General features: G+C 47.9%; 1 protein-coding gene and 1 long non-coding RNA gene across 2 annotated transcripts in view; both read right to left on the reverse strand.

The window, feature by feature from the left end:
- LOC309326848 overlaps nucleotides 1-15,754 on the reverse strand; it is a 101,409-nt gene that overhangs the window by 7,378 nt on the left and 78,277 nt on the right. The window lies entirely within an intron of this gene.
- Nucleotides 1,378-15,754, reverse strand: part of ZAN (zonadhesin) — a 36,591-nt gene continuing 22,214 nt past the window's right edge. The window contains exons 15-24 of the mRNA XM_081835629.1: nucleotides 14,548-14,677; nucleotides 11,383-11,569; nucleotides 9,936-10,097; nucleotides 9,694-9,824; nucleotides 6,890-7,089; nucleotides 5,839-5,977; nucleotides 4,628-4,780; nucleotides 3,480-3,582; nucleotides 3,114-3,148; nucleotides 1,378-1,935 (exon numbers count right to left, since the gene is read on the reverse strand). Coding sequence (XP_081691755.1) covers nucleotides 1,883-1,935; nucleotides 3,114-3,148; nucleotides 3,480-3,582; nucleotides 4,628-4,780; nucleotides 5,839-5,977; nucleotides 6,890-7,089; nucleotides 9,694-9,824; nucleotides 9,936-10,097; nucleotides 11,383-11,569; nucleotides 14,548-14,677 — 1,293 coding nt within the window. The 3' untranslated portion in view covers nucleotides 1,378-1,882. The remainder of the gene's footprint in view (nucleotides 1,936-3,113; nucleotides 3,149-3,479; nucleotides 3,583-4,627; nucleotides 4,781-5,838; nucleotides 5,978-6,889; nucleotides 7,090-9,693; nucleotides 9,825-9,935; nucleotides 10,098-11,382; nucleotides 11,570-14,547; nucleotides 14,678-15,754) is intronic.

The raw sequence follows: 15,754 nt of genomic DNA on the forward strand, positions 1-15,754 counted from the left end.
AAAAATGTAAGGTCTTATATATATAATAAATGTTTGTGAATGTGCCAGCCAGGCACATGCATAGATGTGTGGGCCACATGTCTGGAGCAGGGCGGGAGGCGTCCTGAAACCACTTTGACTCTCAACTGACCAAATGTTTTCTCTGCAAGGAGGGAGGGGGTGAGGGAACCTTCCCATCGTCTCAGGAATGGGGTAATCACCATCTCAAAGGAATGGCCAAACTACCAGGAAAGGCAATCAGATAAGGCATTATCAGATAACCTGGCAGACAGGGTAAAAACAAGGCACTCGGATTTCTGTTGTAGACCGTCTTTTCTGTGATGCAGGTATGATGTCTGGAGGGGTGGTCTTGAGCTCCAGGGCAGGGAATTAAAAATGTCTATATAAGGGCAGGCGCACCTTGGTTCTGGGTCCTCCTCCTTCCCTGCGTTTGAGGGGAGCACCCTGTTGCAACAGCTTTGATAAAGATCAGGCTTACTAGCTGCTTTGTTCTCAATATTCTCTGGCCTCTGTTCTTTTCTCCTACCGATAGGGAACCCACTTAAGGACTCTATACAGGCTCTTGGATACCCCATTAGGGAAGAAGGGCAGATTTTGTTTACAATGGGGACACGTTTGCTCTACCTTCCACGTGACAGCCCTTCAGATATTTGAAGATGACTCTCCTATCAGGGACGCGGGTGGTGCTGTAGGTTAAACCACAGAGCCTAGGACTTGCCGATCAGAAGGTCAGCAGTTCGAATCCCCGCTACAGGGTGAGCTCCCGTTATTCAGTCCTTGCAGTTCGAAAGCACATCAAAGTGCAAGTAGATCAATAGGTACCGCTCCGGCGGGAAGGTAAACGGCGTTTCCGTGCGCTGCTCTGGTTCGCCAGAAGCGGCTTAGTCCTGCTGGCCACATGACCTGGAAGCTGTACGCCGGCTCCCTCGGCCAGTAAAGCGAGATGAGTGCCGCAACCCCAGAATCAGTCACGACTGGACCTAATGGTCAGGGGTCCCTTTACCCTCCTATCACCTCTCAGTCTCCTCTTTTCCAGGCTAAAGATGCCCAGCTCCCTCTGCTATTCCTCACAAGGCTCAGTTTCCAGACCCGTCATCATCTTGGCCGCCCTCCTCTGCACACAAACCAACTTGTTAATATCCTTAAACAGAGGTGCTCAGAACTAAACACCAGGACTCCAGGTCATAGCTGTCAACTTTTCCCTTTTCTGGCAAGGAATCCTATTCGGAATAAGGGAATTTCCCCTTTAAAAATGGGAAATGTCGACAGCTATGCTCCAGGTGGGGTCTGACCAGACTTCTGCTGATGCAGCCTAGAAAAGCATTAGCCTCTTTTGCCGCCGCATAACAAGAAGGAAATGCTCAAGGAGAGATGCTGTGCTGGAGAGGAAGGCTTTTATTTGCATTCATTTATTAATTTTTATTGGGTTTTCTGGACACAATTCAGCTCCATTTCCCTTGCCCAGAAAGGGGTGGCCTGTGTGGGATGAGGTGTGCTGGTCCCACAGCGAGGGTAGGGTGGGGAGCTATGAGCAGCTGGCTGGGAATGGTGGCTTCAGCAGAATTTGGGTTGCCAAGCCTATTCTCTGCATGGGATCACCAAGTCTAGAAGCATCACAGAGCCCAGAGAGAGGGAAAGGTGTGTCAGCAGATGCCAGGGTGGCGAATGGGTTGGCGTGTGTCTCCAATCTCCTCCACTTCCTCTGATTTTCCTTCACCTGACCAGACAGACTCCTGGAAGCGAAATCAGGTGGGATGCGGGGGGCAGCCTTTATTTGCAGCGCCTCTGCCCCTTCAGCTTTAGAAAGGTCAGATCTTGACAGTTCCCACCCTGGGCGTGTGAGCAGGAAGGAATCTTTTCAGCAATAGATCTGGGGCGGAAGTCAGAGGCGAGTGGTCTTGTCGGCAGTCGTGGAAGGAGGAGGTCTGCCTTCGCCTGAAAAAGAAATAATAATTGTAACGATACCAAGATCCAAGCAGACTTCCTTGGTGTGTAGGACAGAGCTGTTTCCGTAAATGCTTTCGTTAATAATCCCATTCATCCTTTTTGCAAACTGCTTTGCCGTTTTCCACAATCGAGGGCGGAGTATGTGAATGAAATAAGCACTAAATAATAATAATAAGCACTAATAATAATAATCCTGAGTGATGTAAGAGCACCCTGGGCTTGAAGAACAGAACCATAAGGTTGTAAAGTTGGAAGGGCCCTGAAGGAGTCATTGAGGGGGCAGCAATGGCCACCAACTTAGAGGGGTTTCCAAAGAGGATTAGAGAAATGCATGGAGGAGGGGAGGGCTGTCAAAGGCTCCTAGCCAGGGTGGTTATGTTCTGCCTCCACAGTTGGAGGCAGCCATGCTTCTGAAAACCAGTTGCTGGAAACAGCAGGAGGGGAGAATGTAGCTCTTGTGCTTGGATCCTGCTTGGGGGGGTTCCCATAACGGGCAGCTGTTTGGTCACTGTGAGAACAGGATGAAGGACTCGATGGGCCACTGGGCTGATCCAGCTATATAGGGCTCTTCTTATGTTCTTGGGTGCAGCTGACTCTGGGGTGGAGGCTTGAGGCAGCTGAACAGTGCTGGTTTTGACCTACAAAGCTGAACAGTGCTGGTTTTGACCTACAAAGCCTTAAACGGCTCAGGACCGCAATACCTCAAGGACCGCCTCTTTCCGTATGAACCCACCCTGAAATCATCTTCTGAGGCCCTTCCTTGTGTGTCTCCGCCTTTAGAGGTCAGCAACATGTGAATGGGGCCTTCTCTGCAGTGGCTCCCTGTCTGTGGAATGCTCTCCCCAGGGAAGTTTGCCTGGCGCCTTCATTATACACCTTTAGGCGCCAGGCAGAAACGTTCCTTTTCAACCAGGCCTTTGGTTGATCTGATTTACATGCCATGCCCTTTTAAAATGTGTGTGTGTGTTTTTGTGGGGGGGGGGACTATTGGGTGGTTCTTTTATTTTCATTAGGTATTTTGTGCTTTTATATCTTGATTTTATTCTGTGAACCACCCAGATACAGGAGGGATTATAAACTCTAATAATAATAATAATAATAATAATAATAATAATAATAATAATAATAATAATATACACCAGGGATTCCTCCTGCTCTCAACTCACCTGGATCTGACAAGGCAAGCATGCCGTGTTCCCGCCTACACAGGAAGAAAAGAGAAGCACATAAGAACAGGACATTTGAGGAGATTTGGGGTGGGAGGTGGGCAATCAGAGAGCTGGAAGAGACCCAAAGGATCATCGGGTCGAACCCACCCGTAAAAATACCAATTCTGTCAATCGGAGCGAGCGCATGTGGCGATCTCGTAGGTAAATGTCTTCCGGGTTGTTAAGGGCGTTGCATACTAATATCAACGCCTTGCTCCTCTGAAACCCCCTCTCTCCTGTTGCCCTGAGCCCCCCAGTGCCCGCAGGAGGCATCCGGACCCCTTCACACCCATTGTGCCCGCCCTGCCCTGCCCAATCCCATACCTGCTCCTCCGCTGTCGATAGATGCAGACGCCTGTCACCACCATCAGGATCAACGCGAGAGGAACAAGGACTCCGATGAGGATGACTGTCAAATTGTTGTCATCTGGATGGGTGTAGGGGGGAGGAAGAAAGACGGGTGGATTAATCACAGTATTTTTCGCTCTATAAGACGCACCAGATCATAAGACGCACCTAGTTTTTGGAGGAGGAAAACAAGAAAAAAAAATATTCTGAATTCCAGAAGCCAGAACAGCAAGAGGGATCTGGCTTCTGGGATAGCCGCGCGAAGCCTCTTCAGGGCAGTGGGATGAAGGCTCCCCCTAACCGGGAGAGGCTGCGCGCGGCTATCCCATAACCCAGGACAGCAAGCGGGAACGCAATGCCTCTTTCTGTCCTGGCTTATGGGATAGCCGCGCGCAGCCTCTCCCCCCAAGAGCCGCACACACGCTCCATGCGGCTCTTTAAAGGGAGCGCTCAGGAGAGCCTCCTGTCTGCATTCGCACCATAAGACGCACACACATTTCCTCTTACTTTTTAGGAGGGGGAAAGTGCATCTTATAGAGCGAAAAATACGGCAATGGCCTGACAGGTACTGTGTGTGTGTGTGTGTGTGTTTTAGGGCAGGTAGCGGCAGCATCTTAAAAAGCAGAGGCATCACCTTGCCAACAAAGGTCCATATAGTTCAAGCTCTGGTTTTCCCGGTAGTGATGTATGGAAGTGAGAGCTGGACCATCAAGAAGGCTGATCGCCGAAGAATAGATGCTTTTGAATTCTGGTGCTGGAGGAGACTCTTGAGAGTCCCATGGACTGCAAGAATATCAAACCTCTCCATTTGGAAGGAAATCAGCCCTGAGTGCTCACTGGAAGGACAGATCCTGAAGCTGAGGCTCCAAGACTTTGGCCACCTCATGAGAAGAGAAGACTCCCTGGAAAAGACCCTGATGTTGGGAAAGATGGAGGGCACAAGGAGAAGGGGACGACAGAGGACGAGATGGTGGGACAGTGTTCTCAAAGCGACCAGCATGAGTTTGCCCAAACTGTGGGAGGCAGTGGAAGACAGGAGGGCCTGGCGTGCTCTGGTCCAGGGGGTCACAAAGAGGCGGACACAACTAAACGACTCAACAACAACAGCGGCAGGGACTTGTTACCTGTCGAGGGGGATGGGGGCTGTACATCGTAGGCAGTCTCGCAGTAGGTTCCGTTGTATCCCTCCGTGCAAACGCAGACGAAGCCGAGGGAGCCTTCTAAGGTGTCCTGACACACTCCCTCGTTCTGGCAATTGTTGCGGAGGCAGGCACTCTCTGCAAAGGAAGAAACGTGTGTTTTGGGGGGAGGGGAGAGACCACCGTCAGTCCACATCGCGGCCCACCGAGAGACTGGGAAAATGCTCTGTTTCCAGATTCTGTCACTTTTCTACTCTTTCAGGTCTCTCCGTTTCCACATCAGCCGTCGACTTTGGCTTTAAGGGCGATGGCACCGTCGCAGGTGCCACGCAACACCCGTGCATAAATCAATCTTTCAGGGCGGCAGCAGCACCCAGCCTTTGGAACTCCCCGCCAATTGACTGATCAGTCAGGCTCCTTCGCTGCACCCTTCTTCGGCGCCTGCTGAAAACGTGCTCATTTCGGCCGGTCAAACCGAGTATGCAGAATGTTGATGTGTGTTTTAATCCGTTTGGATTAAATCCGTATAGTGTATTTTATAGTATAGTGTATTTTAAAATTGGGGTTTCAGAGTTTTTAGGGGTTTTTGAATGTTTTATGTAGTTTTTCCATTTCATTGTTCTGTGTGGGACAATGACAATAAAGATATCTATCATCTGTCTATCTATCTATCTATCTATCTATCTATCATCTATCTATCTATCATCTATCTATCTATCTATCTATCTATCTATCTATCTATCTATCTATCTATCATCTATCTATCTTATCTATCTATCTGGGTTGCGGGGGGTTGTATTGTGTGTCGAACTCTTACAATTTTCTGATAAATATCTGGCAGCCCTTCCGAGGGGAAATCCTATCCCCTCTCAGTCTCCTCCAGGCTAAATGTACTCAATGCCCTCAACCATTCCTCTTGAGGCTCAGTTTCCAGGCCCTTCATCATCCTGGTTGCCCTCCTCTGCCCACCTTCCAGTTTGTCAATATCCTCCTTAAATTGTGGCACCCAGAACTGGACACAGGACTCCAGGTGTGGCCTGACCAAGGCAGGATAGAGTGGGATTATTCCTTCCCTTGATCTGGACACTAGACTTCTATGGATGCAGCCTAGAACAGCATTAGCCTTTTTTGCTGCTGCATCACGTTGCTGGCTCAACCCTCTCTTCCCACCTCGTCCCTAACCAAGCCTTTCTCACCTCTGTAGCATCCACGGGTGAAGTTTACCACAGCGCAGACATCCCCCTTGGCACAGGCCACAGGCTCACATTCCAGAGTCCCCGTATTGCGGCAGGTGCATCTTTTGGAGCAGTCCTCTGTTAAGAAAGTGTCGTTGATCTGGGGAGAAACCGGGGCATGGGGAAGAATATCAGTGCCACTCTGGGAAAGCAGCTGCCCACCTTTGTATTGGCACTGCCAAAACTGGAAGGGACCGTGCACCAGAAACTGAAAACCTTTGCTTAAAATCATTGTCTTTGGCACTCCGCCAGTGATTTCCTGCCTCCCTCCGCTCACTGCCTCCTTCCTTCCTTCATCCCTTCCTTTAACTTTCATCAGCTCTCTCCATCTTTCTTCCCTCCATCTTTGCGGCCAACTCGGGAGGGGGCCCTCCAGCGCTGCTGCAACAACCCACACCACGAACTAGATTCCTCTGCCAAGGCCACCGTCCAGAGCGCTGGAGGAGCAGCCAGGAGAGTGGGCAGGCAGACAGGCAGGCTCCTAGCCACTCTGAGCCCGAGTGGAGAGCTGTGATTTTTGAGGCCCTGCACCCATCCTAGCCAACCTCTAGGTCATGGGTAGGCAGACTGAGACCCGGGGGCCGGATCCAGCTCAATTGCCTTCTAAATCCAGCCCGCAGATGTTCCGGGAATCGGCGTGTTTTTACATGAGTAGAATGTGTCCTTTTACTTAAAATGCAACTCTGGGTTATTTGTGGGGCCTGCCTGGTGTTTTTACATGAGTAGAATGCAGAATGTGTGCTTTTATTTAAAATGCATTTGTGGGGCATAGGAATTCGTTCATATATTTTTTTCCAAAATACAGTCCGGCCCCCCACAAGGTCTGAGGGACCCCTGCTGGAAAAGTTTGCTGACCCCTGCTCTAGGTACACCCAGGGTTGAGTCTCTCCCTTAACCAAATTCACAGCGGCTGATCCCTTGCGCCCTTCTCTCTCCTGCGGTTTCCAGGATTCAGAACCACACAACTGACCGGCAGCAGCCGGGGGGTTCCTCCCTATTCCTCCCCGCCTACCTGATAATACTGGTTGTTGACAGTGCAGCCGCACTGGTTGTAGGGGACGCTGTCCAGTCCGCTGAGGACGTAGCCGGGGTCACTGGCGCAGCCCTCCACGCAAGGGGCATCGCACTCCGACTGGGCGGCCATGTTGGCACAGCTGTCAGGACAGGCGGTCATGCAAGATTTGTAGGTGGTGTGAGGTGGGCACGAGATCTCTGCAGGGGACAAGATGGGTGGGTGGTAGAAGGTTTAAAAGAAGAAGGAGAAGAAAAACCTGAGGACGTACTTTCTGGCGATAAGAGCAGGGGAACAGACTCAATTGGAGATAATCTCCTTCCTTGTCATGGGGCTCTCGGCCGAGGGGTAAGGGGTTGTGAAGGAGGAGAAATGGAGGACAGCTCAGGCCCTAAGGGAGGCTGTCGTGCACCCCTCTCACAAGGAGAGGAAATAATAATACCGTATTTTTTGCTCTATAAGACTCACTTTTTCCCTCCTAAAAAGTAAGGGGAAATGTGTGTGCGTCTTAAGGAGCGAATGCAGGCTGCGCAGCTATCCCAGAAGCCAGAACAGCAAGAGGGATTGCTGCTTTCACTGCGCAGCAATCCTTCTTGCTGTTTTGGCTTCTGAGATTCAGAATATTTTTTTTCTTGTTTTCCTCCTCCAAAAACTAGGTGCGTCTTGTGGTCTGGTGCGTCTTATAGAGCGAAAAATACGGCATTTTTTTTTAAATTTATACCCCGCCCATCTGGCTGGGCTTCCCCAGCCTCTCTGGGCGGCTTTCAACAAAATATTAAAATACAGTAATGCATCAAAGATTAAAAGCTTCCCTAAAGAGGGCTGCCTTCAGATGTTTTCTAAAAGTCTGGTAGTTGTTGTACTCTTTGAAATCTGGTGGGAGGGCGTTCCACAGAGCAGGCGCCACCACCGAGAAGGCCCTCTGCCTGCTTCCCTGTAACTTGGCTTCTCAGAGTGAGGGAACTGCCAGAAGGCCCTCGGCGCTGGACCTCAGTGTCTGGGTAGACCCTTTAAAAAGCTGAGCTGCTTCTTGTGCCTTATGTGCCCCCCCCCCAACAACAGGGGATCCAGTTCTCCTTCCAGTGCCAGGGATCCAAGGTGCGATCTTTTGTGAAACTGGCCAGCCTTGCAGATTCTTGGGGAGTAAACTTGAACAACGAGGGTTGTGGATAGGCTAGGATTGGTTTCGTTTGAGAGCCACAGGGCTCAGGTTAATTTTTTAACAAAAATTTCCCATGTTTTATTGTCTGTAATAACATCTGTACAACAAAAACATATCTTCGTTGTTATCTATAAACCAGATTCATCCAAAAAAACTAACGAAAGAATACGGATTGGTTCTGTTTTAGAGCCACAGGGCTCGGGTTTGTTTTGCGTTCTGTTTTGACCTTCTGGCTGCTTTCCCCCTACTTTTTATTCCTAGTAAAGTTCCTTCATTTTTTTTAAAAAAAAATTACATTTATACATACATATTTCGGATATACAAACATACATTTCATACAGTCCTTAAAAATATTCATACATACCCCCACTCAATCCCACACATACTTCCTTTTCCCACCACCGTCCCTCACCCCACCCTCTGCTAGACTACCAATCTACTCAATCGCAATTTCTTCCCATTTCTATTACTTTCTTTCACACACTATTAAACCAATTTTCTACTTCTTTTCCTGTTACACCTTGTTATCCGTATTATTTGGTATTTCAGTGTTTATAATGGAACTTGTTTATTCTAATAGGAGTTCTGGTTTCTCAATACAGTGGTGCCTCGCAAGACGAAATTAATTCGTTCCGTGAGTCTCTTCGTCTTGCGGTTTTTTCGTCTTGCGAAGCACGGCTATTAGCGGCTTAGCGCTACTGTATTAGCGGCTTAGTGGCTATTAGCGGCTTAGCGGCTATTAGCGGCTTAGAAAAAGGGGGGGAGGGGAAAAACTCGCAAGAACTCGCAAGACATTTTCGTCTTGCGAAGCACCTCGAAAAACGGAAAACCCTTTCGTCTAGCGAGTTTTTCGTCTTGCGAGGCATTCGTCTTGCGGGGCACCACTGTATGATTTTGCAAATATCCTTTAAACACCTTCCAGCCCTTGTCTATCTTTCCTTTTGAGATCCTTCCGATTTCTCCCATTGTTTTGGACATTCTGTAATACTCCAATACAGTATAGTTCCTTCATTTGACTGCTGAAGTGTTGTTTGCTTGCCAACCTCAGGGTTTCGGAATGCCCATCTGCCCGGGTGCTTGGCATTCAGGCTACCAGGAGTTCAGGGTTGGTGTTTCAAGGGACCAGAGCACTCTTCTGAGGTCTGGGAGAGACTCAGGGAGAGTGCTAGACTGCAGGCTGGACTGCGGGAGTGCTAAGGAAATGGCTCAGAGCCTTTTTAAAAAGTCCCCTCCTTCTGCCCTTAAACCCACTCTGAGATGCTGCCTGCCACTATAATGAACTGAAAAAAATGTTGAAATATACATTTATAAAGAAACCAGAGGCCTTTCTTCATGGAATTCCCAAGGGGAAGCGAGGAAGTCACTTAACAAAGTTAATAACTGTAATTTTCAATAAGGCTATGATATTTGTTTGTTTGTTTTGTGTGTTTGTTTGTTTATAATATTGTGAAAACTAATAAAATTTTTGAGTAAAAATAAAAAAGTCCCCTCCTATTGGTGGGCACAGGAGTAAGTTGAAGGATGGCAGCAGCAGCAGTTACGACAGTGCAAGACTGGCTGGCAGCCTGGCATGGCCGTTGTGTTGCAGATGGGCAAGGAAGGGCATGCGATAGGGTTTTTTTTGGATGGGGGATTCTCTTACCGCAGCCCATCTTCTGCCTCCAGGCTCCCAGCGTGACCCCCTCCTCCTGGCAGAGCTTGGCATAGGCATCGTAATCTTGGCATAAGAGCTCAGTGTCGCCCATGAGAGCGCAGAGGTCGTACACGCAGTTCCTGGGAGAGAGAAGGAAGGAGATGGGTTCTCTTGCGCACAAATGCGTGCTTGCACACGGACGCGCTCCCTTCCCAGCCGCCCGCCCACGCCTGCGCTCTGGGCACACTCACTCTTGGAAAGGGCTAGGCGACAGGACGCCGTGGCAGGGGGAGAACGGCCCCTGGGGGTCAGAGAGGGCCCCACAGAGGCCCGTCCCGTTGACAGATATCAGCTGCTCCGGGGTGCAGGCGATTTCAAACCCGGACTCGACTTCATCTGATGGTTCCTCACGCCTTTGTGGGGGGAAGAAGAAGAGAAGGAGTTTTTCCCCTCTGTATGTTTGGTTGGATGTCTCCCTGCTGTGTACAAGGTCTGAGCTGAGAAAGACAAATCCTCCCTGTTCCTTTCTCCTCATAACATAAGAAGAGCTGCTGAATCAGGCTGGATCAGGCCCTTTTAGTCCATCCAAACTCCCGTAAGACCCAGCATCCTGTTCTCTAAATGATCTCAATTATTATTATTATTAATAATAATAATAATAATAATAATAATACTTTTATTTATACCCCGCCCTCCCCGGCCAAAGCCAGGCTCAGGGCAGCTAACACCAGTAACATCACAGTAAAAACATAATAAGGGGGAAAGGGGGGGGGAGAAAACCAATGTAAAATACAGGTTAAAATGCAATTTAAAATGCAGCCTCATTTTCAAATAGCCGATAAATCAAGACCATAAGGGGAGGGAAACATAAGGGTCCGACTGAGTCCAAACCAAAGGCCAGGCGGAACAGCTCTGTCTTGCAGGCCCTGCGGAAAGATGTCAAGTCCCGCAGGGCCCTGGTCTCTTGGGACAGAGCGTTCCACCAAGTCGAGGCCAGTACTGAAAAGGCCCTGGCCCTAGTTGAGACCAATCTAACCACCTTGCGACTTGGGACCTGCAAAATGTTGTCATTTGTGGACCTTAAGGTCCTCCGCGGGGCATACCAGGAGAGGCGGTTTCATAGGTACGTGGGTCCTAGGCCGCATAGGGCTACTGTTTTTACTCTGTTTTGCTCAGCGTAGTGTTATCAGATGGGACATGGGTGGCGCTGTGGGTTAAACCACAGAGCTTAGGACTTGCCGATCAGAAGGTCGGCGGTTCGAATCCCCGCAATGACGGGGTGAGCTCCTGTTGCTCGGTCCCTGCTCCTGCCCACCCAGCAGTTCAAAAGCACGTCAAAGTGCAAGTAGATAAATAGGTACCACTCCGGCAGGAAGCTAAACGTCTTTTCCGTGCGCTGCTCTGGTTCGCCAGAAGCGGCTTCGTCATGCTGGCCACAGGACCCGGAAGCTGTACGCCGGCTCCCTCGGCCAGTAAAGCGAGATGAGCGCCGCAACCCCAGAGTCGGCCACGACTGGACCTAATGGTCAGGGGTCCCTTTACCTTTTAGTGTTATCAGAGCCCTGGTACCTGTCTGCTAAAAGCAAGGTCTGCTTCTCTAGGGAGTTTGAGACCCAGCTCTCTGCTTCTTGTTTGGAGATCAACTGCTGAATGAGGGAGAAGCCGTGCATGAGGGACAAGAGGTGCCATGGGGCTGACCTGATGCGAGGATGGCTGCCAGCCTCCCTTTCTCTGCTGGGGACCATGACCTCCCAGCTGTTCCCAAAGGTGTTGAGGCTCCGGGTCCACGTTCTGTCGGGTTTCATGTACTCGTTGTTCCGCTGCCCGTCGTAATTCCCGCAGAGCCCTCCCACGTAGTTCCGATAGGTGCTGGGGAGGACGATCTCTGGGTGGGGTGGAGAGAAAAAGGGGTGAACCCAGTGTCCACATGGGGGCAGCCCTAGACCAGCTGGGGTGGGGACAATCTTTGAGCCTTCCACATATTCAGATTTTGTACCGTATTTTTCGCTCTATAAGACGCACCAGACCACAAGACGCGCCTAGATTTTGGAGGAGGAAAACAAGAAAAAAAATATTCTGAATCTCAGAAGCCAGAACAGCAAGAGGGATCGCTGCGCAGTGAAAGCAGCAATCCCTCTTGCTGTTCTGGCTTCTGGGATAGCTGCGCAGCCTGCATTCGCTCCATAAGACGCACACACATTTCCCCTTACTTTTTAGGAGGGGAAAAGCGAGTCTTATAGAGCACAAAATACGGCAATTTTTTTCTTTATTGAATTTTACAAGAAAAGAAAAAGAAAGGGAACCAAAGAACAATACATAACACTGTAAACACGTTTATATAGAAGCTTTCCAAAATGCAGACTAAAAGACAAAAGAAAAGTAGAAGAAAAATACTTTTCATAACCAATATTACCAAAGTCGTGCTTCAAACATTGCAATATATAAATCCTAGATAAAATATTATAAAAGACTTCCACCGCATTCACTGCACGTCTCTTAGTTATCTTGCTCGCCTTTACATCTGTCCTTCAATCATTTCCCTTCCTTAGGTTCTTTCATACACATATTCAGATTTTGAAAGCCTTTACTGTACTCAACACCTGTTCTACAACTTCGATGTGCAGTCATTTATGTGCAGCCGTACCTTGGAAGTCAGATGGAATCCGTTCCAGAAGTCCGTTCCACTTCCAAAACGTACAAAAACCAAATTGCGGGTTCTGATTGGCTGCAGGAAGTTCCTGCAACCAATCAGTTCCCACAGAAGCCCCATCGGACGTTCGGGTTCCAAAGGAACGTTCGCAAACCAGAACAATCGCTTCTGGGTTTCCGGTGTTTGGGAGCCAAAAGGTCCGAGTTCCAGGGCATTCGGGATCCAAGGTACGGCTGTATTCATTTGATTCCTGCATTGCAGGGGGTTAGACTAGATGGCCTTTGGGGGTCCCTTCCAACTCTAGAATTCTATGGTTTTTAACTATTTTAACAAAATAGTTTGCCAGTTGAACAGTTTTGCCTGAGCTGGGTGAAACAGCACCCCTGCCCTTAAACCCACTCTGAGATGCTGCCTGCCACTATCATGAATTGGGAAAAAATGTTGAAATATACATTTATAAAGAAACCAGAGGTCTCTCTTCTTGGAATAACAGGTTTGGAATTGCCCAAGAAAGATGTTAAATTATTTTTGTATGCCACAACTGCTGCTCGTATTTTGTTAGCTAAAAAGTGGAAAACCCAAGAATTACCAACAATAGAAGAATGGCAGATGAAGATGATGGATTTTTCGGAGCTAGCCGACCTAACCGGAAGAGTCCACGACCCGAAAGAGGAGGAGTACCAGGAAGAGTGGATTAAATTTAAGGATTTTTTAGTTAAATTAAATGAAAACAGCTTGCAGATACTTAATTGGCTTAGGACTTAATTTATGTTAAGTTATGAATTAATATTTTTAATTTCATAATGTGAAGATTTAAGGATGTTAATGTTTAAGTTAAATTTTATCAGAACTGTGATTTGGAAAACTGTTAGAAGTATATGCAATGAAATTCAACCAAGGGGATGCGAGGAAGTCACGTAACAATGTTAATAAGTGTAGTTTTTAATAAGGCTATGATTTATGTTTGTTTGTCTTATGTGTTTGCTTGTTTATAATAGTGAGAAAACCAATAAAAAAATTTGGGGGAAAAAAGAGAGGCTGCCTGCCAGAGTTGGTGCGAGGCTAAGTTTGTGGCTTCTGGCCCGGCCTGGTCCTGGTGGTCCTGAGCAAGCCCCATTACCTTACAGGAGGGAGAATGCAGCCCCTTCTCCCCTTGTGCTCATTTATCCTCACCACTTAGAAATGGGAGTGCCTGATCACCTCATCTGTCACCTGAGAAATCTCTATGTGGGACAAGAAGCTACAGTTAGAACTGGATATGGAACAATTGATTGGTTCAAAATTGGGAAAGGAGTACGACAAGGCTGTATATTGTCTCCCTGCTTATTTAACTTATATGCAGAATTCATCATGCGAAAGGCTGGGCTGGATGAATCCCAAACCAGAATTAGAATTGCCAGAAGAAATATCAACAACCTCAGATATGCAGATGACACAACCTTGATGGCAGAAAGTGAGGAGGAATTAAAGAACCCTTTAATGAGGGTGAAAGAGGAGAGCGCAAAATATGGTCTGAAGCTCAACATCAAAAAAACGAAGATCATGGCCACTGGTCCCATCACCTCCTGGCAAATAGAAGGGGAAGAAATGGAGGCAGTGAGAGATTTTACCTTCTTGGGCTCCATGATCACTGCAGATGGTGACAGCAGCCACAAAATTAAAAGACGCCTGCTCCTTGGGAGAAAAGCAATGACAAACCTAGACAGCATCTTAAAAAGCAGAGACATCACCTTGTCAACAAAGGTCCATCTAGAAAAAGCTATGGTTTTCCCAGTACTGATGTATGGAAGTGAGAGCTAGACCATCAAGAAGGCTGATGGCCGAAGAATTGATGCTTTTGAATTCTGGTGCTGGAGGAGACTCTTGAGAGTCCCATGGACTGCAAGAAGATCAAACCTCTCCATTCGGAAGGAAATCAGCCCTGAGTGATCACTGGAAGGACAGATCCTGAAGCTGAGGCTCCAAGACTTTGGCCACCTCATGAGAGGAGAAGACTCCCTGGAAAAGACCCTGATGTTGGGAAAGATGGAGGGCACAAGGAGAAGGGGACGACGGAGGATGAGATGGTGGGACAGTGTTCTGGAAGCCGCCAACATGAGTCTGACCAAACTGCGGGAGGCAGTGGAAGACAGGAGGGCCTGGCGTGCTCTGGTCCAGGGGGTCACAAAGAGGCGGACACGACTAAACGACTAAACAACAACAACAATCCTCACCACCAAAATCCTGGCCGTCGAAGTAAACGGAGAGCCCAAAGTCCGTTTCCACGCAGATGGTGCGTCCTCTCTGGGTGATCTGGAGCCCGTCCCGGGGCGAGTACGGGGTGGTGACCATCACGCCATTTACCTGGAAAGGGCAATCAAAAAGGCGAAAGATTTATACGATCTGAGGAGAAGCCAGAGTATGTAGAAAAGCGGGATAGGTATAAGATATATGTTGAAAAATATAGTAAAGGTTTGCTATCTATGCTAGCATTCGATTGACGTTGGAGAGAGACTGAGTTGAGAAATAAGACCAAGAGTACATGTTGATATAGGACTGTATTAGATAAAATGTAAAGAAATATACAATAATAAGAGTACGTTCATTTATAAAAAAAGGAATATACAACGGGATAGACAGGAAGTCTAGTGTGTTGGTACATATATGATTTTGGAATAGGTTTTTTGTCCTTGTTTCTTTTCTTCAGGTATACAAGCTTTGTATACATTCTGAAAATTATAATAAGCCTTGTGATAAACGTTTACCGATGTAACATAAGAATGTTAATAAATAAATAAAACTGAAAAAAAGAAAGAATGGGCAATCAACAATGTTCAAGGGGATGGAGCGAAGAAAAACCTTGCAGCGTTTGGGACTGCTTCGTTTAGAGAAAAGGCAGCCAAGATGCCACATGATAGAAGTTCATAAAAATGATACGCGGTACGCAGAAACCAGATAGAGAAAGGTGTTTTTCCCCCTCCCTCTCTCGTAACACTAGGACATCAGTAGGCAACCCAAGTCCCAGATGCCGGATCCGGCCCAATCGCCTTCTCAATCCGGCCTGCAGACGTTCTGGGAATCAGTGTGTTTTAACATGAGTAGAATGTGTCCTTTTATTTAAAATGCACCTCTGGGTTATTTGTGGGGCCTGCCTGTTGTTTTTACCGTATTTTTCACTCTATAAGACACACTTTCCTCCTCCTATAAAGTAAGGGGAAATGTGTGTGCGTCTTATGGAGTGAATGCAGGCTGCGCAGCTATCCCAGAAGCCAGAACAGCAAGAGGGATTGCTGCTTTCACTGCGCAAACGATCCCTCTTGCTGTTCTGGCTTCTGGGATTCAGAATATTTTTTTTCTTGTTTTCCTCCTCTAAAACTAGGTGCGTCTTATGGTCAGGTGTGTCTTATAGAGTGAAAAATACGGTACATGAGTAGAATGTGT

This window comes from Podarcis erhardii (assembly GCF_964252035.2).
Source record: "Podarcis erhardii genome assembly, chromosome: 13".
Taxonomy (NCBI): Eukaryota; Metazoa; Chordata; class Lepidosauria; order Squamata; family Lacertidae; genus Podarcis; species Podarcis erhardii.